Consider the following 22298-nt stretch of genomic DNA (forward strand, 5'->3'; position numbering starts at 1 on the left):
GCAAAAAAAAAGTTCTGATGGCATGGGGCAGCTTGACCTGTTTCCCCAAAGATGTCAGTTTTCCATTGGTTCAGGTTTACTTTAATTTGGAATAAATCCTAAAATCTTGCTAACCCTTTCTTGTCAAGCCTTTTTTGCATTTGGCACACAGCTTTGCCAAGACTATGCTGAGCAATTCCAAAGGAGAAGACATTTGGGAGCCCTAAACATCCTTAGCTACAACACAGAGTGTCTTCAAAATGAAAAATGTTGTGGAATCACAGCATGGTTGATACTACACAGGCCACATGAAGATTGCCTACACCAATCTCCTTCTCAAAAGAGAGACAACTAGTGAAAGCTTACCAGAGCCTTATCCAAACTTTTTGAATCTTTTGAACTCCAAAGCCATAGACACACAACCAATGTTACAAAGTTTGGCCACCATCACCATGAAGCCATTTTTCTTTTGTTTAAATATCTCCCCTCTCTCAATTTATACTTATGCCTGGAAGAGTAAATAGATATAAGATCCACCCTGACTCTTCCCCTCTGCAGGCTGAACATTCCGCATTCTCTCAGCCTCTGCTCAGATGATGGTTTCGTTCAGTAGGCAAGAGCATCACTACTGGAGTGTTTGGCTTCAACCTCATGGCTGCTCTTGGATCACTCCCAAATTAAAACAGGTCATTAGTAGGTGGTATTTTCTTCTCAGTATTCTACACCATAATTAATTCACCATCCAGTCTTCCTATTCTAGATAGTTTCACTTGTCAGTTTCTTTAAGGCTTTCTTACAGCCTTAAACCACAGTCCCACCATATTTTTTCCTCAGCTGTCTCCAGTTTTCCAGCTTGCCTGTAATTGTGGCACCATACCCAGGATTTCCTTATGAGGTATAAAAAACTGATTGCTCACTCCTACTTTCCACACTCATATTTAGGACAGCAGGAAGATTTTGTTTTTGATGAAGATTTGACCATCCCCACTCTCTACCCCTCTTTAGCCATGCAAGGAGTCCATTTGCCTTTTTTAACAGGACAACACAGTAAGAACTCATGTAATCTTGTGTATCCTCTGTGATTTGGCAAGTTTTTAGGGGTCCTTTTGTAAGGATGGCTTTTATTCTTATGTGCTCCTACTTAATTATGTTTCTCCTGCCTATAAGAAAATGTTTTTTGTTTGAATATACTCAACTTATCAAGTTATCTAGATCTCTTTGAGTAGCCTGTTCCTCTTGCTACCACCCTATTCATGCTTGTGTCATCTGTAGGGTTTTACCTGCTTTGTATTTTCCTTAAAATCATGGTTGGAAATGTTAACCAGTTTTCATTTAACAACTGATCCCTGCAGAAACCAAACAAAATAGAGCATTCCAAGCAGACAGTTATCTCTTCTGCCTATTGAAAATTCTCAATTCACTTAATCTATATTTTATGGACTTTGCATCTTCTGAATCAATACAACATACCATAATTCTCTTTTTATCAATAGGTCATGCCTTACAAAAACTCTGTACCATATGCTATGAATTTACTGTATCAAACATAACTGTATTATAAAATTGAATGTCTCATTCCAAAAAGCCACATTCCTATTCCATAATTCTCCATTAGCTAACATCTGTAACAAATGCTTTTTCCATTATTTTTCACTGGATACTTGCCAGCTACCTGGCCTTTAGATCCATTGGTCTTAAGGGTTCTCCACTTTAAATGCAGGAACCATGTTGGCACCTTAACATTCCTCTGCTAGAGTAATTAAAGCCAAATCTCAGCAGCCTGGAGTTGAGCACCATTTATTATGATTTCAAGTAATGAAAGATTCTAAGTGATGGAAGTAAGCTGAAGAAAACTGTATCTTGGACAGTGTGAGCATAATGCTGTTTGGTAAGGTAGGTTGGGGAGCTGGAAGACTCAATACATAAGTGATGTAGGGAGCAGGAGCACCACAAAATAGTAGTACAGAGGAATGAGCAAAAGGTGTTTACCAGGTGATGGGTAGTGTTAGTAGAGAAGTTACGTAATATAAAATGCCAGTGAGTGAGAAGAAGCTGGGAAAAAAAAAAAGAAAAAAAGAAGCTGCAGGTTGGGGAAGCATAGAAGAAAGAGTGTGTGCAGGAAAGGGTCTGACCTGAAAAAAATACTGAAATGCTAGAAAGTCTAGTGCTGGGACACTAAATTTTTAGAAGTTATGAAGCCCCTGAGAGTGGAAAACAAGCTGTGAATGTTTCCAACAAAAGGCCAGGTTAAGTGCAGGAAGGGATTATTACCAACAGCAAAATCCTGAGGATTGAAAATAGGTATAAAAGTGGCTACTAAACTATAATTCCCTTTTTGCTACTCCTTTTCAGAATTAAAATGTGCACCTAGGAGGATAACAGGGCATTAGGAGAGGTGTGTGTCTAGAGAAGGGTTAAAGAGGTGATATGAAAGGGGAGAAGAAAGGTCTTGTAGAGGGGTCACCAGGCATCTAAAAGAGCATGAAGGACATTGTCCTAGGACCTGAAGGCAGTACAAGGGAAAAGATGTGTTTGGGCTGGCATGAGACAACCTCAACACCATAAACATTCCCCAGCCATCATCCATGGCCTGTGCTGGGATCTCCCCAGCCCCTCCACCCCACCAGCCTGAAGCCACCCTCCAGGGGTCCTGCTACAGGCACAGGCAGCATTCACAGATGGGCCCTGCCTTGGACAGCTTGTCCTGGAGAGCTCCAAGTTCTGACATGCTCCCTGCTTTCCAACAGCATGGGGGTCCCAACAGTCATTTATTATGAAGGAAAACGAGCCACATACAGAAACACAAAAGTACATATTTTGCTCTATTTTGAGGCACGGCAGGTACTGCAGCCCGGGAGTTCCTGTGGCTAGGAAAGGAGTGGGTGCTCCACACAGTCATTTCCAAGAGAAATATGTTTTCAAGCCACAAGGAGGCGGCGCTGGGCAGCACGGAGTCATGGCGTGAGGGCCATCAGCTGGGGAAGGAGCTTGGCTCTGTGGCAGCAGGGACAGTGCTGCAGAGAAGCTGCTCTCTGGGCCACCTCGGCCTCTCACACCCAGGCCACCTTGATGCCCAAACCCTGAAGCCCCTTGCAGGCTGAGACCCTCCTTCCCTCCCGCTGTGGGGAGCAGGCTCTAGGACTTCACGGCAGCCTCCTCACTGCGCCCATCCTCCAGGCGCCAAGGGCAGTCCACGTAGCGCAGCACGCCGCTGACGGGGCCGCGCTTGGCGGGATCTAGAGCCAGCAGGCTCCGCAGCATCCCGGCAGCCTCTGCTGTCAGGCGCTTCCAGTGCCGGGGCACGTCCTTTTCTAGGCCTGTCTCCTGCCACTGCATGAAGTCCTCAAAGAATGGGTCCTCTGGCAGGCTCTGCTCCCAGGGGAAGTAGCCGGTCAGCAGGCAGAAAAGCAGCACCCCGAAGGCCCAGGCATCCATGCTGGTGTCGATGGGCACCCCCTGGGCATCAGCAGTGTTGCTCAGCTCGGGGGCAGTGTAGGGGATTACCCCGGCCACCAGCTTGAGCTTGGTACCCTTGGGCCTCGTGAGGCCAAAGTCAGTGAGTTTGACGAGCCGGCAGTCGGGATCAAAAAGCAGCACGTTCTCGGGTTTGATGTCGCGGTACACCAGCCCCCGGCTGTGGATGAACTCCAGCGCGCTCACGAGCTGCTTGGCACACTGCTTTGCGGCCGGCTCAGGGATCCCATCCTGGGCAGGGAGAGAGAAAGGCACGATGGCACACATGGGCACCTCAATTGCCCTGTGAGATGGGCTCTCACCTCAGTGCTCTGCACTGGAAAAGACCTTTGCATTTCTCACCTTGCAAGCCCAAGGCTGCTTCAGTGCTGCAGACCCCAGATCCAGAGCCATTGCCTTTATCTCCCTCCCTCTGACCCAGCCAGCCTCCAGAGGGGCCAAATGCTGCAGCCCAGTCCCCACGTCATTGCAGTAACACTCACGCGGGGTTTGATGATAGAGATGAGGTCTTTGTGCAGTGCTGGTTCATAGAGGAAGCCATAGTATTGGCTGGACTCAATGGCAATTCCGAACATGCCGATGATGGCAGGGTGGGTGGCGAGGGACAGTGCAACACAATACTCATACAGGAATGTGTGCAGCTTTGTACTGGCTTTGGGTAGCAGCTTGAGAGCCATAGGAGTCCCTGGGGATGGGAAGAGTGGGTTTGAGTCCTCTGGAAGTCACACTAAGGCAAGACAGAGCAGCCACAGACCCAGGCAGCCACAGCCACAGGGAGGTCTCTAGTCCAAAGTCTGTGTGGGTATACCCTGTGGACACCAGGTTTGAGAACAGGCACTGTGAGTTTTGAGCCCTGAGCATGCACAGGAGCCCTGGCAGAGTAGAGACATTCAGGACACTTGGACCCATCAGTCTGAGCTGAGACTACTGGGGAAGAGCAGTGTCAGGGCACTCATATGACCAACCCAGGATGTTCAATCACACCCTCTGTCCATGGGCCTTAGGGCACCACTTCAGATCAGGCTTGTGACTCCTTGATTGAGCCCTGTAGTGGGACTGCTGTTTCCATCTATATCACATGCATGTTGGTGTGTATCTGTGGACTCTCTTGATTCTGATTTGTGGATTAACTTCCCAGCTTGACCCTGGACCTGTCTTATCACTTTAATCTTGCTGGAGGTTCTGGGCTGCCCCCTGGCATCACCTGGACACTGGCTGGATGTAATAGGATGATCCCTATCTGGGGAGGTCCCCATCCTGTTGGTCTCCCTGGGAATCCTCCCTGCTATGCCTGGTGCCTGTCCCCAACGTGCCACCAGCCCACCCCATGCCCCGTGCCCTGGTGAGTGGAGAGGAGACAAGGCACAGTAGTTCACAGGGCACAGTCAGTTCCTTACCTCTCTGCCTGTGGGTCACTAGCATCACATGGCCATACTTGCCCCTGCCCAGCTCCCGAACAACCTCATAGTGCTCAGCCACCTCGGCGCGCACCAGGCTCTGAGCGGTGATCTCCAGGAGCTCCTCTAGCTTGGTTGGTGCTGCTCTCTCTGGCACTGCTGTGGTCACAGCTGAGCTCTCGGCCATCGCTGGGTGCTGCGGGAACACCACAGCCAGAGTAGGAACATCACAGCACGCACAGAGAAAGCCAGATCAAACATGCAACACAAACCACGCCATGGCAGGGCATATTTCTGCCACTTGGAGCCTGAGAACTCTTGCTGCTGTGCTAGAATTGAATTTGCACTTTTATACAGCACATCTCTGGCAAAGCCCCTCATCATAGAAAAGTCTCTGTATTGAAGGGAACCTCCTCCAGCCCCCTAATCCTTTTGTCTTATATTAGACAACAGGCAAAACATTAGCAGAGTCCTAGATTTTCAAGTGTGACCCAGTCACCTGCCCTTGCTCTCCTTAGCCTAATGCAGCAAGACCTCATCTCTCTACTCAGAATTCCACCTCTACTGCTTACTGGAGAAAGTCCTTGAGCTGGCAGATGAGACAGACCTGTCCCTTAGGCACAGGCACAGCTAGCATGTGACAAAATGCAGAGTGCCCCGAGGAAGCCAAAGGGAGCTCAGTACCTCACATGCCTGATGACATTTCTGACCAAAAGTCACGCATCTGTGCAGCCAAGTAACTTATACAGGAAGTAACCTAGGACATCAATGGCATTTTGAGCTACAGCCAGCTGCTTCAGACCCATTTCAGAGAAGTGTTTTTTCATTTTTCCCAGACAGCTACAAGGCAGCATTTTAAGGCCTCTGTGGCAGCATTCTCTCCCTGTCTACCTCCCTGTGCTCTGAACAAGACACTTACGACCTGGGAGTTCTTCCTGGGCTTGGAGAAAGGTCACAGAACCAGTCACAGGATAGTAAATGCCAGAAGGTCAGTAAATGCCAGGAGGTCTCACTTCTGGAGACCTCTTACTGCAACATCCTGCTCAGAGGAGGGTTAACTAGAGCAGGTTGTCCAGTGTCCAGCCCAGTTTTAAACACCCATAAGGATGGAGACTCCACAGCTGCTGTGGGTAACCTGTTTCAGTGTTCAATCACCTTTGTGATAAAAAAGATTTTAACTCATGCTTAAATAGAAATTCTGTTTCAGGCCCACTGCCTCTTGTTCTGTCACTCAGTATCATCTGATACTGTGATACACCTGGTTGTGTGTTTTTGCAGGTGCTCATATGCATCAATCAGATGATCCTCTCAAACCTTCTGTTCTTGAGGCTGATGAAGTCCCAGCTCTGTTAGCCTCTCCTCCTATGAGAGATACTCCCATATCTTAACTGTCTTCACAGTCTGGATTTGTTCCAGTATGTCCACATCTCTCTTCTGCAAAGGAACCTCACTGCTGCTAAATACATCATTCTTCAAAATAAAGAAATTTGGAAAAAAGGAATCATTTAAACCTGGGAAATCTACAACAAGGCTGGATTTCGATAGGACCCTGGGACTATTTGTGGGGAAGTTCCTCTTCCCTTCCATCTCTCCTAGATTGCATTTCTAAATCTTAGCCAATTCAGAAGTGCCAAGCAATTGGCCCTACTTTTCTGCAAGAGTAGAGCAATAAAGTGAATGAGACAGCTTGGAAGAACAGATCATCCACAGGATATGGGTAGGGTTTCTTCAGAGCCTGTGACATGTGGGTCTGATCAGGGCTCCTTATGGAGGAAGCCCCAGCGGCAGTCACTCCAGAACAGTTTGCCGACTTTGGCCCTCGCTGCCCTTGGAGTCATTAACTACAAGAGAAAGTCCATACTTGAGAAAATAGCTGACCTTGCCAGGTCTTTCTTTAAGATGCCACTGCAATTAGCTAGGTAGGTAAGTGAGGATCAAATTTGGGTCACTGCTGAGTAGAGTGTGCCTGGGTGCTCTGCAACTACTTGTGATACCTTCTAAAGCATAATTTTCCTTTTGGGGATTGACAAGCACTGAAGAGGAGGTCACCAGGGCCCTGGCCAGGATGCATTCACCATTTGGCTGTGCTGTACTGAAGGCAGCAGGCAGAGTCCTATTCAAACCTGTTCCTTCCTCCACTATCCTTTCCATGCTTCATCCCTGCTAGAGCTCTTGTTTCCAGGCTGCTGACTGTGAGAAATTGTAATTCCTCAAAAGAATCTCTAATTACAGCAGCAAAAAGCTCACACCTTTTACACCATCACGAGATACTTCTGAACCACCTGAGAAGCTGAGGGAGATCTAGCCTATGGAGCTACAATGTCTTAGTCCAGGTAATGTTACTCAACCAAATAATATTACCATTATAATGGTATACCAAACCACTATAATGTTTTTCAACCAAAATGATTAATATATTTAGTGCAGAAAAGCACTTCATACATCAAAAGCCAATGACAGTGTGATCTTTGTATAACAGAGACAGATAACAGAATCACAGAGGTGTTTAGGTTGGAAGGGACCTCTTGAGATCATCTAATCCAAGTTCCTGGCTCAAGCTGCAGCAACTGAAGCAGGTTGTCTAGGAAGGTGTTCAGCCAGGTCTTCAATATCTGAAGATAGATGGAGACTCCCCTCAAAGATCACTGCTTAGAAGATTCTGGCTCCCTTTTCTTCATTAACCCTCATCAGATATTTATATACACCAATAAGATCCCCTCTGAGCCTTCTCTTTTTCAAGCTGAAGAGTTTCAGCTGTTTCAGCCTCTTCTCATATCAAAGATACTCTATTAAAAATGGCCTTGAGCATGGTATGGCATGTGGGGTCCACTTTCTCGTCTGACCTTCTACAGGGCCTTAACACAAACCAAATAACAAATAGCATCTGGGGCATCTCTTTCCAAAAGTCATTCAGGCTTGATCCAAAGACAGTGGGTCAATTACAAATGCCGGTGTAAACATTCTTGCTGTTAGGTTTTCATATGATAACCTAATGTGAATTTACCTAACCTGCTGCTGAAGTTTCTCAGATAGAGAAATGAGGCTTCCAATACCTGTTAAATTTCTCCAGACTCTTGCAGGGTTTATATGCACTGTGGTCAGAGGTATGACCACAGGCTATGAGAACATATTTTCAATTAATTAGCTTGTGTAAAAGTATAAGGCTGAAGCTCAGGCTATGCATTTAACTGATGCTTTACTTAAGCTTCACAAAGCATCTGTCACACTGTGCTTCTGTAGTGCTTGCATCAGTTAGTTGAAAAACAGATGTGATGCTATCACAAAATGTGTTCACATTTTGAACTGAGAATATGCATCTCTATGCTCTCTGATCAAGACACCTCTAGTCTTCCTATTGATTCAATGCCTTCAAATAACCTTTCTGTCTAATCGTCAAACCAAGCTCTCAGGTTGTCCAGCTCTCAGATCTGTTTCACGGCTCTTTTTTAAAACCTCATAATTTTTCTCCTCCCATCCCACACACTTAAACCCTGACTGTCTTGGGGGGAATGCCTCCTGTCACACATTCAGCTAGAATTCCCCCCTGTCTCATGCTGTGGCCTCATGATCTCTTTTTGCAGGAATGACACACAGGCTGCACTACCTTATACATCCATTATGAATCCAGAGTTTTTCCAAATTACTGGGGAATGCTGGGGAAGAAATTAAGTTCCTCTTCATGTCCCTTTATGTGTGCTGCCTAACTGGTTTCTACATGAATATTTTTGCACCATGTTTAGGAAAGCACATTTTTCTCAAATGTATTTAGTGTACCAAGTAATTCAGATCACTTCACCCAGTTGCTATCACACTTCTGCTTAGGGGCTGTGTAAGGACCCCACCTGCAGGTCCCTCCCACCAACCTCTAAATTGCTGGTTTGAAGCAGTTCTCATCCTGGTATTGGTTCATATAGCACCTGCCAAAAATGTGCCCACTCACTGGTCATTTCCTGAAAGTTATCTGTACAAATTCATCCTGGCATTGGTCTAAACCCAGAAGCCACATATTTTTAATTAATTATTTAAAAGCCCAGTATACAGTGGAAAACACCGTATTTTATTGTTGTTCTCACCCTACACAATTAATTTTTTTCAATACTAACTCTGTCATAATACTTTCACCTTTGTCAATAGTCTAGAAGAAAACACTGAAATAATCCAGAAAAATATTTGCAAAGGGCACAAAAAGGATTTGGGTAGACAATGTGTTGCTTGGTAAAACTAGTGCATGCACATACACAGATACAAAAACATTGCAAATAACCAAAGAAGCCAAAGAAGTCAGGATTTTAGTCTGGCACTGGATGGGTGACAGGAAAAAAGAAAAAGAAAAAGAAAAAGAAAAAGAAAAAGAAAAAGAAAAAGAAAAAGAAAAAGAAAAAGAAAAAGAAAAAGAAAAAGAAAAAGAAAAAGAAAGAAAAAGAAAAAGAAAAAAAAGTCTTATTAATTGGACACATCCAGGTTCTTCATGCTGCTTAATGGGCACTATGTAGATCCAGAAATGTAGATTTGGTATAGCCTCACCACCTTTGCAGGCCTTAAGACATTGGATGATATAGAATTGCAGGAGAAGTAGTCTACAGTGATATAGTTACACATCTTAGTGCTACAGATACAAGCCTAAGAGCATAGCAAGAGCAGAACAAGGGTTACTGATGCTACAGATTCCACTTTTGCATTCACTCTGCTAAAGAGAACACCTGAAAAGATTCAGATGCAGGAAACATCAGCAGTGAGAGGCAAACTAACATTTTCCAGATGCTAAATTAAGAAAGTAAGCTTCACTGTAAACAAAACAAAACAAACAAGAAAAAAAAAAAATAGAGACAGCTGTTCAGTTTCACGTAGGCTGAGATGATTGTAACAAAAGAAGAGATCTGTTCTGAGGCAATGTGCCTCTTACAGTGAACTCTGGTTTTTGCAGAGGTTCCTACATACAGATGTAATGAGACAGTCTGAAATTTAATCTCCAAAAATCAGCTGAGTTAGGGAAGCTGTATTTCTGAAGAGCTGGCCACCTGTTAACAGCTTTTGCACTACAACTGAGGATATCACATACCAGTGGAATTTGTATTTTTATAATAAATTTATTTTTCTGTTTGCTCTGCTTTGTATTCTTCTTTAACAATCTTTTTATGATGCTTCTTGAAATGCTAAAAATATATTGATATGAAGAAAGCCTGGGTAAATTTCCTGAACTCTTCTGGAGGCTGATAGATCAACAGAACCAGTTACTGGATGTTTTTTACCTTTTTAATGATATCAGTGAGCCCACAGTTCAGCAAGCTACCTCTGGTGTCCCCAGTCTGACAGAAAAAGGACAAGAGAACGTCACGACAGTGGCAAGAGGGCTGAAAATTACAGAGGAAACTTACAGGGGCACTGTCTTCATTGCTTATCAAACAGATAGTGAAGTTACTCTCTCATCTGTATACACTTTTCTGAGTACTGGAATTTCACTAGAAAGGGCTCTCCCAGTTAGGTAAAAGTATTATAATAAAACCAATAGGTGAAGCTGAAGTAAGGCCATTTCAGACCTCCGCTGTGGTGCAGATTCTGTGAAGAAGGATATTTGCCCCTAAAAATCTCATCAAACATTGTGGAAGAATATCCTTCCATTTTCATAACTTTTGGTTCAAGAATGGCATCCTTTTTTTTTTTCCCTAAAAGGTCCGCTCTGGTGCAAACCATGTTTAATACAACAAGGGATAAGAACAGATTACCGCAACGTTTGCTTGTGGTCTTATTCTGGTAGATTTGTGAGCTTCTTTCTAAAAGTGGTCAGGAGGCCAGTGCTTAATCGCGCTGCAGAGAGTGGCATGGCTGTGCCGGTAGCAGAGCTGCGCTCCGGGCACAGACACCCAGCAGTCTCCCGGGAGAGCCCCGTAAGGCGCTCCGCAGCCCGCAGCACACCGCAGCCTCCGCACCGCAGCCTCCTCGGACAGAAACCGGCAGCAATCGCACTGGGACCAAGCCACATCACACATTTCTCCCAACCAACCCGCCAGGACCGCAGCACCATCCCACCGAACACAAGTGGACACAAAGCGACCTTCCATGGCAAAGCCACCAACGAGCTCTCCATCTCTGGGGGAAGTGGGTGCGCTCCGCATTGTGCCGGCACACCACGCTCGAGCCTCCAAAACCAGTCTGAGACACTTTACATGCCTGTCCAGTGTCTTCCATCCTGCCACTGCTGTAACTTCCCTTCCCACTCTCCCTTCCGCCTGTACTAAGCCTCTCACCTTCTCCAGCAGCGCAGGACAGCCAGCCAGCCGCGACTGCCTCGCTCCCCTCGCCGCAGCCGCCGGGCTCAGCCTGCGCCAGCAGCCGCAGGGGGCTGCCAGGAGCTGCGGGGCTCAGCGTGACGCTCCGCCCCGTCCCCATGGCTCTGGGCCTGGGGGCACACTGCCTCCCTGCTGAAGGTGACCTCCGGGAGGGAAGAAAGAGGGGAAAGGGAGAAGGAAAGGACTATCCCTCTACCCTCTTAATGGAGGGGGATGTGTTTCAGGAGTCGGGATGGGATTGTTTCTGCTCTAGCCATAGCGTTATAAACCCCCAGGGATCCACTGGCAGACCCACCTTGTTCAGCTCTTCGCTGCAGCTTGGGCTCTCATTACAGCTGATGGAGCAAAGCAGCTCTCTGGGCTGGAGCAAGGTCCTTGCTCCAGGGCTGTGCCAAGTAGGAGTGTGTTCCTGATGGCCGGGATCAGAACGACCATGGGCTGCTAGTGCTTGTCCTTGGCTACCAAAAGTGCCCATGCCAGTGAGCATCAGAGATCAGGCACAAACCATGGCTGGCTCAAGGACCCTCTTGGGGCCCAGTGGGTCAGGGTCCTCACACACACCCGTACTGCAGAGCATGGTGGTGAAGCTGAAATTATTAATGATAACTGTGATGAGTTGTGAACATTTTACCTATTCTCAGTACCTGCCCCCAGAGCATACTCCTGTGCCAAGGTCTTCCTTCTGTCACTTGAGCATGGAGATGAAAACAGCTCCTGGATTCATGGACACCGTGCAGGCCCTACATCTTGGCTCTTTTTTTCTCAACACTGATTTTTTTTTTTTTTTTTTTTTTTTTTTTTTTTAAGGAAGTGGATCAGTTTGTGTATCTGTCAGCAGCTGTGACATGGGTTCCCTGTTCCCTAGAGCCAGAGCCATGATGGGCACTTGTAGTGATGAGCCTTGGTACTCTCTGGGGTCAGAGAATTGGGAGGAGGGCTGGGAGAGGTGAAAGACAGCCTAAGAGAAAAGACTAGCTCCCATAAACATAAATACTCTGGGTCTCCAGCACAGGACTGAAACTTCTCACCTGATCTCAGAAGGGAGAATAATTATGCCAAGGGTTTGTCACTCAGTACTCTGCCCTCACAGAGGGGCAACAAGGTGATGCACTCAACTGCTGGCACAGGCCTGTGAAGATCCAGTCTGCTACCACTCAGAGGTGGTGCAAATCAGAGGGCAAGAGGAGTAGCACAGTCAGGCTCCCAGCTGTCCCTGTGCTTCTGGATAAGAGGTGGGGAGTGAGATTGTTTTGCTGGTGACCTAAAGGTCTTTTGCCATTCAAGGCTGTGCCTTCACACTCTGAAAGGTGTGACTGGGAACAGCCTTCAATGTGCAAAGTCCCTACAGGCAGGAACATTATAGCTAGGGGTGATGTGAGTGTACCAAAGAAACCTATCCAGTATCCAAGAACTCAGCACTGGGATAAATAGTGTAGTGTAACCACTGCTCTCCAGGAACAGGGACCCTGTATAATCTCATCTTCTGGTGGAAAGTGTGAGACTGTTGCCTCTACTTGAGAGATAAGTCAGAACTGAAAAATGTCTCTGGGGACTTGCTATAATTTACAGTAACAACACAGTGCTGGGAAAGCTGCCCAGGCTCCCTGACTCCCCCAGTCCCTCTCTCCTTCTCTCCAATCACTATCTTAAACATGCTCTCGGATATAGGAACACAATACAGCAGTCTTCCTTAATTTTCCAGTTTATTTTTTGAGAGACAGAATCCCTACATTATCTGTTCCTATTGAGACGGGCACCTGCTGAGGGGTTTGGTTCAGGGAAGAGATCTCTTTCACAGCCTTACCTGGAGTGCACTGACAAGTAGCAATCCCACTGAGGGCTTGCTCCTGACCTGCCATTCATCCACAGGTCTTGTCCTGCATTCCTCATTAGCAGGGAATATGTCACGTACTGTGTATCACATGCATGTTTGAGAATCCCTGACCTCCACTCCCTGAGCACTGGGCACAGGACAGCTGTTGGAGGCCCCAGAGCTGCTGCACTGCAAATCAAGTCCACACTGGTGCATTTCAGGACCTCTGTAATTTAACACCCTCACCTCTCTCACCCACACTGCACACATTTTGTCCAGCTGGCAAACAAGATGTTGGTCAAAGTCAACACTGTTAGAATATGGACATGTGATGTAACCAAAACTGCCTTAGTGTCTTGGAAAGTCTGGTCCCAGGCTGTGGAGGAGATAGAGCTAGGAAGGATAAGGCGTTGTGGGGAAGGTGGTTTCTGAGGTCTTATTTTACTTCTCATGATCCTGATCTGATTTTGTTAGCAAAAAATTCAATTAATAACTCACATTCAATCATGTTTTGTCCATGACAGTATTGGTGAGTGATCTCTCCTGGTCCTTATTTCAATCCACAAACGCTTCATTATATTTTCTCTCTCCTGTCCAGTGGTGGAGGGGGAGTGATAGAGGAGTTTTGGTGGGTGTCTGACATCCAGCCCGGCTCAACTCACTAGAGTGACACACACAAGCATTGGGGATGGTCTATGATATGTAACAAATACTGTATGAAGATGCATCCTTTTCCTCCTCTGAATTATGGCTGGTTTAGCATGATGAATATTCTGTCTCCTGCACGTCTAGCTCAGAATAGGCAGTACACAGAAAAATAATAGAGCATGAAAATTGCCAAGAGCCAGACATGGCAGCCAGTATCACAAAGTCATAGCAGTGGCAACTGGATCAGCTGGACTAAAGTAACTGCAGTAAAGGGACATAGTCAAGAAGGGCTCTCCTTTTCATTGTTCTTTCTCTCCCTTTATTGCTCATCCTCAGCGTACACACAGCAGGCTGTTTCACTCACATCAGAACAGCAGCAGTTCTTCAAGTACAGGCATACACAGCTCTAAAGGATCAGGTGTGATCTCCTAATAGAGAGTGCTCTATAGTCAGATGATGCCAGATGTATGGTTGCAAAGGAATAGTGCCCCTCCAAAGAGAAATCCACCATCTTCCAGCAAGTACCCTAAGATCCATGGAGGAAACCAGCTCTCCCAACACACTTTCAGCAGGACACTTAGTTTCTCAAGTGCTGGCTTTAGTGTGAACCCTTTTTCACAATGTCCCTGGCTAATGACTCTGATGATTTCCACAGCAGCTGGGTGAGGTCTATACTCCTGTTTCAGGGTTACCCAGCCCCACACAGCTCTTTAGTTCCCATTCTATATTATCAGAGGCTCCAAAAGCATTTAGGGGGAAGTAGATTTGATGCCATTTGAACCCAACAGAGTTGGGTTGTGAAGAGTGAAGGTGTAGAGGCTTATCAGCAGGGGTATGTGTGAGAGAAAGTTGCTGAAATATGAATGTCAGGCTCCTTTATGTAAAGGGACTAAAATGACACTGCTCTTTTAATATTATAGTCTATGGCAATGTTCATTTTGTCTCTGTATTTTCAAACTGACCACAAGCATTTACTCAAAACATCTGTGAAAGCAGCTTTTCAGAGCAGTCACAATGCCTTCATTTCCAGTGCTAAATTTTGCTCAGCTTTTTCAGATCCAGTTCTGTGCCTGACGCTGGGGAACCACTCTTTGACTTTCCCCATTGCCCTTCTGCTTCTTCTGTTAATGATTCTGTGAGCTGCCAACACCTTCCTCCCCCCAGCCTCAGCAGGCAGGCCATTCTGCAGGGTACTACAAGGTATGGGCTGCCTCCCAGGAGAGCTGGGGCCCTGAGCTCTCCCTGGCACAGGCAGGGTGCTCAGAGGAGTCCACCAGCTGCACAGACCATTTGTGCTCTGAGGTCATTCAGTGCTACCCCATCACTGTGCAATCTGCTGGCCGCCTTCCTGACAGTGCCGTACAATGTCCCACCTCACTTCCCAGCTAATACAACAGGCACACTGAGCATGGGGCCTGCTCCCCAGTGCTGCCCAGCTATGTTCACCATCTTTGTCAAAATCCCTCACACCTGAAACCTCTGGTCACCCACTGAACACCACACCTGCATCAAAGCGTTCTGCTCAGTCCCTCTTCAGCCTACTCCCTTCATGTTGCTGTTGGGTGCATTGGGTGGAGAATGATTGCAAGAGGCAGTGCTAATCCAGTGAATCCATGAGCATTGCTCCCAGTGCCTCAGAGAAATTGCTGGGGCAGTGCTCTTCCAACCCAGCACAGGGACAGGGATGTACAATAGCTGTATTTTTAACCTTTTCCATCTCTCCCAGCCTGTCCTCCAGTGCTTAAAACAATATAAAATATCCTGTAACCATGGTGTACATCAGCCTTCTCCCTGAAACTTAATGGCTTATTTGTCACCACAGGTACAGGTAGGACTGTTCAGGAGGCAACTCAGCTTGCAGCTCCCACCCTAGCCTGGTAAGGTGGTGCCACCCCAGGAGGCTGAGTTGGCTGGGGCTCCAGGTGGCTTAATGACAGACACTGGGAAGGGAAGAGTTGTAGTGAGGTCTTGCAGGAAAAAAGGATAGACTTGCAGAAGAAGAGTGGACTTGGGTGGTGGGGTGTGTAAAACATGTAAAACAACGTGTTTTACTGGGAAAGTTTTCTTTTGTCAGGGCAGAGAGATGGGACAACTGCTCCTAAGCATCTGGGATCCAGGAGGCAAGGGAGAAAAGGCTGGCAGAACAAGGTCTCTCCAGCCAAGTCTTGTCCCAGTTTCCTACAAGGGGAGAGCAGGCAGGCCCAGGGATGGACTGGGTTCAACTGAGAGTCTAGATCATCAGGTGAGCTTGTGGTGGCAAAGAAGCAGGTCCAAGGTCCAGGTGAGAAGTTGGTTTGTAGGTTAGTATCGTTCCTGGTGGTGGCATTCAGTGCCAGTCCAGTGATTGCCAGGCCAGGTCAAGCCAGGAAGTCTGTTCAGTTGCCAGGGTCAGATGAACAGTGCATATGGCCATGCATAGCTGGGAAAGATAGACCACATTACAGCTCAGGTAGGGACTAAAAGCCCAGGGCTGAGGTGAAATGGGGTTCCTGGTCCCATGGGAAGATGTTATGGTGGGCGATCCAGGAGAGGCTGGTCAGGGCCATCAAAACTTATCATTACCCTTGAACCAAGGCAAAATGATGGTTCCTGCCTACCTCTCAATTCTTTGGCAGCTTCTTGTCTGCCTCTAGTAATGGTCTGGAAGGCAAAGGCTCCCATTCCCTGAGGAAGGCTGATCCTACCTCATTTCTACAGCTTCATCTGCACAAAGAAGGCCAGCACCCTGCAAAACATCTTCCACCAATCAGCTCCTAGGGACAATTGCTGCTGGGACACTGTTCCCAGTGTTGCTATCTGTCTAATGTCAAGGCATTGCACTTGTCTCCTCTGGGGTTGTCCAAAAAATTGCAAGGAAGGGAGGCAGGGAGTTCAGTCACTCCCCTAGGTCATCCATGAAGCTGCTGAATAAAATCACTCCTAAGAGTAATACATGGGCTATGCTTGGAGGAAAAACTGACTGCTCTCTCAAGGTTCCTATGGAGGGGAAGTGAAGGGGATGTCTTCTTCCTTGGTTCCAGTGACAGGACAGTTCAAAGCTGTGCCAGGGTAGGTTCAAACTGGTCATGAAGAAGAATTTCTTTACCAAGAGGGTGGTAAACCACTGGAACAGGTTCCTAGATTGGTGGCCACTGCTGCCAAGCCTGTCAGTGTTTAAGAGGTATTTGGACAATGCCCTTAATAACATGCTTTAACTTTGACCTTTAAGTGGTCAGGAAGTTGGACAGGATAATGCTTCTCTTTTTTCTCTTCTCTCTCTTCTCTTCTCCTCTTCCCCACTCTGAGAAGGGTGCCATGCTCCCTTTTTACTTCTTGTCCTTTACTCAGCTTCATTCCATAAAAAGACCTTTCCTCCAACCCTTTAGTAACTTCCTGTGCTTGTTGAGGCCCTCACGGAAACCAGCATGGCAATGATGTGGGATTTCCCTTTAGAGGAGCCAAACTGAATTTTTATCACAAGACAATCACTGAGACCATTCTTCAGTCTTATCCTTTATAATAGGCACTTCTCTCTTACTATGGATAGAAGTCAGACTCACCAGTAATTTTTTATAGTGAATGGGTTACACCAGCAATCCATCAGTGCTCAGGCACAGAGATACTAATGACAGACAGGTTATGCAGCTCGGCCGGCAGTTCGCAGTTTCACATTTGAATTCCTTCAGGACATTCAGGCAAATGTCATGCAGTCCAAGTGAGTTATTAACATTCAAAGTATCTGTCTGGTCTTACTTCCAGCTAAGTTGTTCCCTCTGATCAATCTACTACAAATATGGCATCAGGAGTGAAATTGTTCCCACCAAACATTGCACTCCACTGCTGGAAGGTAGATTCTGTATCTACCTTCTTCTACAACTGTATCACTGTCTGAATGTAGCTGGATGTCTGACTTCCAGACAGATGTAAAAGAAAGCTTTAAAAATTCCTCAACTCCTTGGGATAAACATTTAAAATCTGACATCTTGACAAAATCACATCTTGAGCTAAATACCTCTTTGTCACTTTCCCAGGACCATGGCTGCTGCCGTGTCTCTTGCTACATCTGCAAGGTTACTGGGGGAGGAGGTAAGAAGTCAAGACTGGTTTGGAAAAATATAACAGTGGAAACTGGACCCAAATGGCACTAGGGGATGATATTAAACTAAAGAAAAGCACATTAATTGAACAGATTCATTTAGCCACTTTGAAATTCAGTTCCACAGAAGTGACCTGTTACTTTCAACACCTTCAAGACTTCACTTTTCTGAATTGGGGACGTTCTAAAGTCTGAGCTTCAGCTTCCCTTGCCACTGTGGTCCAATGATCAATCTCTGGTGGGAGTTAACACTAAGTGAATACCTAGGTATATGAGTAGCTGAGCACCTGGGACAACCAGGCAGACATACAGACATACAGGTGATGCCTTGTCAAGGCTGACCTAGAACAGAGGCTAGATGGAGCTAAAGAATAAAGTAGGAATTTATTAGAAGGCCCCAATGGATATACCTTGGGCAGCACAAGAGCCCAGCCAGGGCTGCCCCCAAGACGAACCCAAAAGGGTCACAAAATGGACAACTGTTCATGGGGTCTCACACATTTATCAATTCTGCTCCCTTTACATATTGGAGTTAATTGTCCAATTATAGTTTAGGTTATGAAGTCTCATCTTCCTTGTTTTTCTCTCTTCAGTCCACATTGTGTATGTTCTTGGGACTGAAATTTGGATCAGTTTACCTTGGTCCCAAGCTAGAAAAGGAATTGTTTTGTCTAGCTACTCTGTGAAGAGAGCTTACCAACTCTTAATATGAAGCTCAGAACTACATACAACAGCAGTAAAGAATCTGAAAAATATAAAAGCTAAAATCTAAGGCATCACAGGCGGAATCTAAAGAGGCAGAAAAATCTCCTTAACCTGGATGGACACACATGGCAGGGGTAGGGATTTCAAGCTCAACATCCTTGCAACCACAATTCTTCTCCACAGAAACAAGGATGCAGGACAACTGTGGCTGACTTGAGGAGGACTGTGACCTCTGCTAGCTTGGACTTGCCTTCTTATCCTACCCTCTAGGAGGTGTAGGATCTGTCAGTTGCTGTGGGCTCTGGAGATCTTTCAGGTTGCATCCAGGGAACTACCTTCTGAGAGATGATCTGTGGACATGACACAAGCTAGGTTACCCAGCTGTGCTTCGTTCCAAAGGGAGCTCAGACACAGTTTGAGTCTTCCAAAGAGAGAGTTTAACTCTTCCAAAGAGATTTAATCAGCCTCACTGATCATATGGAAACAGGCTTCTCTTAAGGGAGGCTGAGAGCCTTCCATCATTAGAGCACTAGAGAGAGACACTGGTATGAAGATGTTAGCAGGGATTGTTCCAGAGATGGAAGAAGCCCCCAAAAAACACCAAAAGGGCTTTTGACCTTGAGTCATATCTTGTTCATCATTCCACTAACTACAACACAATTGTTTCAACTTGCAGCGTATTTTAGCTCCAATTGTACTTATATTCCAAAGGAGATAAGTTCAGAATCATTCCAATAAAATTATGTGTAGTATGAAGAGAAGCTAGACCTAGCATAGCCAAAAAAACCCAACCCATAAAAACATAATAAAACAAAACCAGCCAACCAACCAACCAAAAAAACCCCACAACCAATGCAAATTAGTAAGACCTGGAATTCACTGTTAATTTCTTAAAGGATCTTATTTCCTGGATAATTCTAAAGACATGTTTTCAAAAACTTGGGGTGGTGGGGTGTGGGTCCAGGAGTGGGGGGAGAGCAGGTAGGGGAGCAGGAGGGCAGTGTCCTCAGACTTTCTAAAACCACAGATGTCAGTAATTTCTGGAGGAACCCAGAGCACCTAGAGTGACTGTGTATCATTGCCCAATCACCTAGTTTCCTGAGATGCTGCTGCTCTCCACCACTGAGCACATTTAGTTCAGTACCAGCTCACTTCTTCTGTAAAACTTCATAGCACAGCTGAACTAGCATAGATCACAGGCTTGTACTACAGGACACTTGTCTTCCCATGTGGGCACATCTATATAAATTCATTTAAGGCATTGCTATCAGCATCAGTCTTCTCTTCAGATTAAATTAAAAGTGATTTTCTGCACAGCCTCTGATTTAGATTTGTGACCATGGCCAGCTGTCAGTGACAAATTAGGACAAGATGCAGATAATTTGCTTCATTAGGAAAGACACAGATCAAAGCCTCTTCTATAACAACCACATAAACTCCTTAAAAGCCATCTCTTGGTGTTCCTGCACTATACTCTGCTATTTCTTCAGAGAAGGAAATGTCTAGGATATTTGTGATGATCTGGCTGTTCCATGAGAGTGCTGCCTGTGTAATGTTGTCCAGTAACTCTCCACCACATTTTGGAAAGATGAACACTCTTCAGCTAATGAGTTATTTTATTTCAGTGATCTCATGTTTAAAGCATCATTTCCTTAGTCTTAGGCTCTCTCACAGGGTCAGTAAATTCCACATTCAAAGAAGATTTTAATTCCTTGGTGAGTGACAAGCTGGAATGGCAATTTGAGCCCTAATCCCTCTTTTGAGTGGTGAATGAAGCATCTTGTCATTAGTACATCAGACAGATGCTATCAGAGTCATCATGGGAATAGCAAACACCATTAATCTGAGCCAGCTGGAAAGCAATAAGGCTTGGAATGGTACTCTCTCCACCCCATCAGCCTGCAGGGAACTGCCAAGCCTTCCCCAGCTCCCTCTTACTGGTACAGCATGAACCAATAGAGATGTCTTTCTTTTCCTTTCTCTTCCAGCTCTTTTCCTGACTTTAGACTCACCAGTCCCCAATTTACCTGGGCAAAGAAATAATTAACTATTCCCCTTTATTATTTCCTCATTTACGTCTTGCTTTGAATTGCTTACTTTGACTTTCTACCAAAACATCCTGACATGTTTCTCTTCAGCCCCCTTTGCATGCCCCACTTGGCATCAGCCCAGCAGAAAAAGTGCATTTGGAGAGGCAATGAAACTAGGGAAGGGAAGTTTCAGCAAGGGAAAGGGGTGGGTGAGAAAAATTCCAGGTGGCAGTTTTTCCCCAAGAACCTTTTGTCATACTGAGGAGTAACTTCCATCATCTCACCAATTTTGACTCCTGGCATTATCTTGGGTCGAGCAATTCCTGGGAATTTAACTTTGAACTTTGGCATACGATCTACAAATCACCCAGCAACAGCCATGAAGCAACAGAGGACCACCTGTCTCCTACAGTGCCATTGCTCACAGAGTGATGGGGAAAGGCTTAGTGACAGCAAGAAGTGTTTATCTCCTGAAATCTCTTGGGCACCCAGCTATAGAAGTATCCCCTGCTTTGCCTCTCCAGTGCTGACTCACTTCCTCTCCTTTGAAGCACATCTCCCTTTATCCCTCTCCACAGGGAGGCTCTACTTCCATTTAGTACTGCTGAATTTTTGCTCCTCTTTAATGGAGACATCTCTGCTAACATTATATAGTGTTCAGTCAGGGCTGATTCCTGGTTCATTAAGTCAGGAAAGTGGAGCAGAGGCATGGGATACCTGTGATTTCAGGAGACACCATCACTGCCAGTGTTTTTCCCCACCTGAGCATCCCACATCTGCATTTCGTGCCTAACCTCTCCCTTTTGCTTTTCTATTTTCTTTTCTATACTACCTTTTATTTGCCCATTTTCCATCGGGCTGCCCTCACAGAGACTTATTCAACAGACTCTTAGTAAAGAAAACCAACACAGGTACGATGAATGTGGACAAGGGTCAGTCTCAGGCCTCCTTTTCTTCTGTTCACAGTGTCACCTCTGCTTCACGCTGAAGTTCTGGAACACTCTACTTTGCCATAACTCATTTTAAACAACCACTGTCTGCTCTCTTCAGTGCCTACCTCCCACACTTTTCCTTTTCACAGCCAACTGTGCTCACCATCCTCTACCCACCAGGTAACTCTTCACTTTTTGTCTGTTCCAGCTTGGTCAGACTCCTCCCGCTTCCTTCTTCCCAGGCCTACTGGAAAGATCCTAAAACTCTTCTTGTTCTGTGATCTCTGCTGCTCCACAAGGAGTCACTGGAGTCACTTAGGTAGCCATAGGTAGCTGCTCACAATATTTAATCTGCAAAAAGTGACAAATGTGTGAGAGTGAGATGTTTTGCAGAAAGTTAGTTAGGTCTGGGCCTCAGCAGTGTTTTGCAGAGGCAAAAAAGACAGAACTTTTGCCCTCTAGCCCTGCTGCCAGTCACTGCAGTACAAGCCCAGTCCCATTTTGCTATGAATAATGATTCCAAGCTGACATAATCTGCCAAGATTGTTTAAACAAAGCACCCATCTGACAAGGCTATGCAGCTTTAGCCCAGCTCGGGCTGTGACAGAACAAGTTCATAGTTTTTTGCAACAGCCTTGAGACAGCCAGGCACAGCAGTGGTGTCACCTCTGCCTTGGTGCTACATAGCAAAGGGGCATCAGCAAAGGGTGGGCTGGAAAGGAGCAGCAACAAATGATGTTGCTGCAGGACAATGTTATTCCCATTTTTCCAGCTTAGAGGGATTTTAATGATATGATTTCACAGTTATATCAGCAAAGAAAGTTCTGCCATTTTATTTATTTAGCTTTTCTGGCATTGTTTGTTATACATCACTATAAAGAGGGAATATTTCTTCTGGTTATCACATCTGAAAACACAGGTGTGATATACAGCCTGTACACATCAGGAGCACCCCTGA

At 45.9% G+C, this 22298-nt stretch overlaps 1 protein-coding gene across 4 annotated transcripts; it reads right to left on the reverse strand.

The window, feature by feature from the left end:
• Nucleotides 1–2788: 2788 nt before the first annotated feature.
• On the reverse strand, nucleotides 2789–11505 carry LOC121339759 (serine/threonine-protein kinase SBK2-like). 4 transcript variants are annotated; one of them, XM_041411846.1, is made up of 5 exons: nucleotides 11096–11215; nucleotides 9089–9150; nucleotides 4851–5046; nucleotides 3936–4138; nucleotides 2789–3684 (listed from the first exon to the last, which is right to left on the reverse strand). In XM_041411846.1, exons 3-5 carry the CDS (start codon nucleotides 5035–5037, stop codon nucleotides 3115–3117), a joined length of 960 nt encoding a protein of 319 aa, XP_041267780.1. In that variant the 5' UTR covers nucleotides 5038–5046; nucleotides 9089–9150; nucleotides 11096–11215; the 3' UTR covers nucleotides 2789–3114. The 4 variants fall into 4 exon arrangements, with proteins under 4 accessions (XP_041267780.1, XP_041267782.1, XP_041267781.1 ...); XM_041411848.1 differs by having other exon boundaries at nucleotides 9115–9150; nucleotides 11096–11197; XM_041411847.1 differs by lacking the exons at nucleotides 9089–9150; nucleotides 11096–11215 and adding an exon at nucleotides 11433–11505.
• Nucleotides 11506–22298: the final 10793 nt, after the last annotated feature.

This window comes from Onychostruthus taczanowskii, unplaced genomic scaffold (assembly GCF_017590055.1).
Source record: "Onychostruthus taczanowskii isolate IOZ18803 unplaced genomic scaffold, ASM1759005v1 scaffold37, whole genome shotgun sequence".
NCBI classification, from domain to species: domain Eukaryota; kingdom Metazoa; phylum Chordata; class Aves; order Passeriformes; family Passeridae; genus Onychostruthus; species Onychostruthus taczanowskii.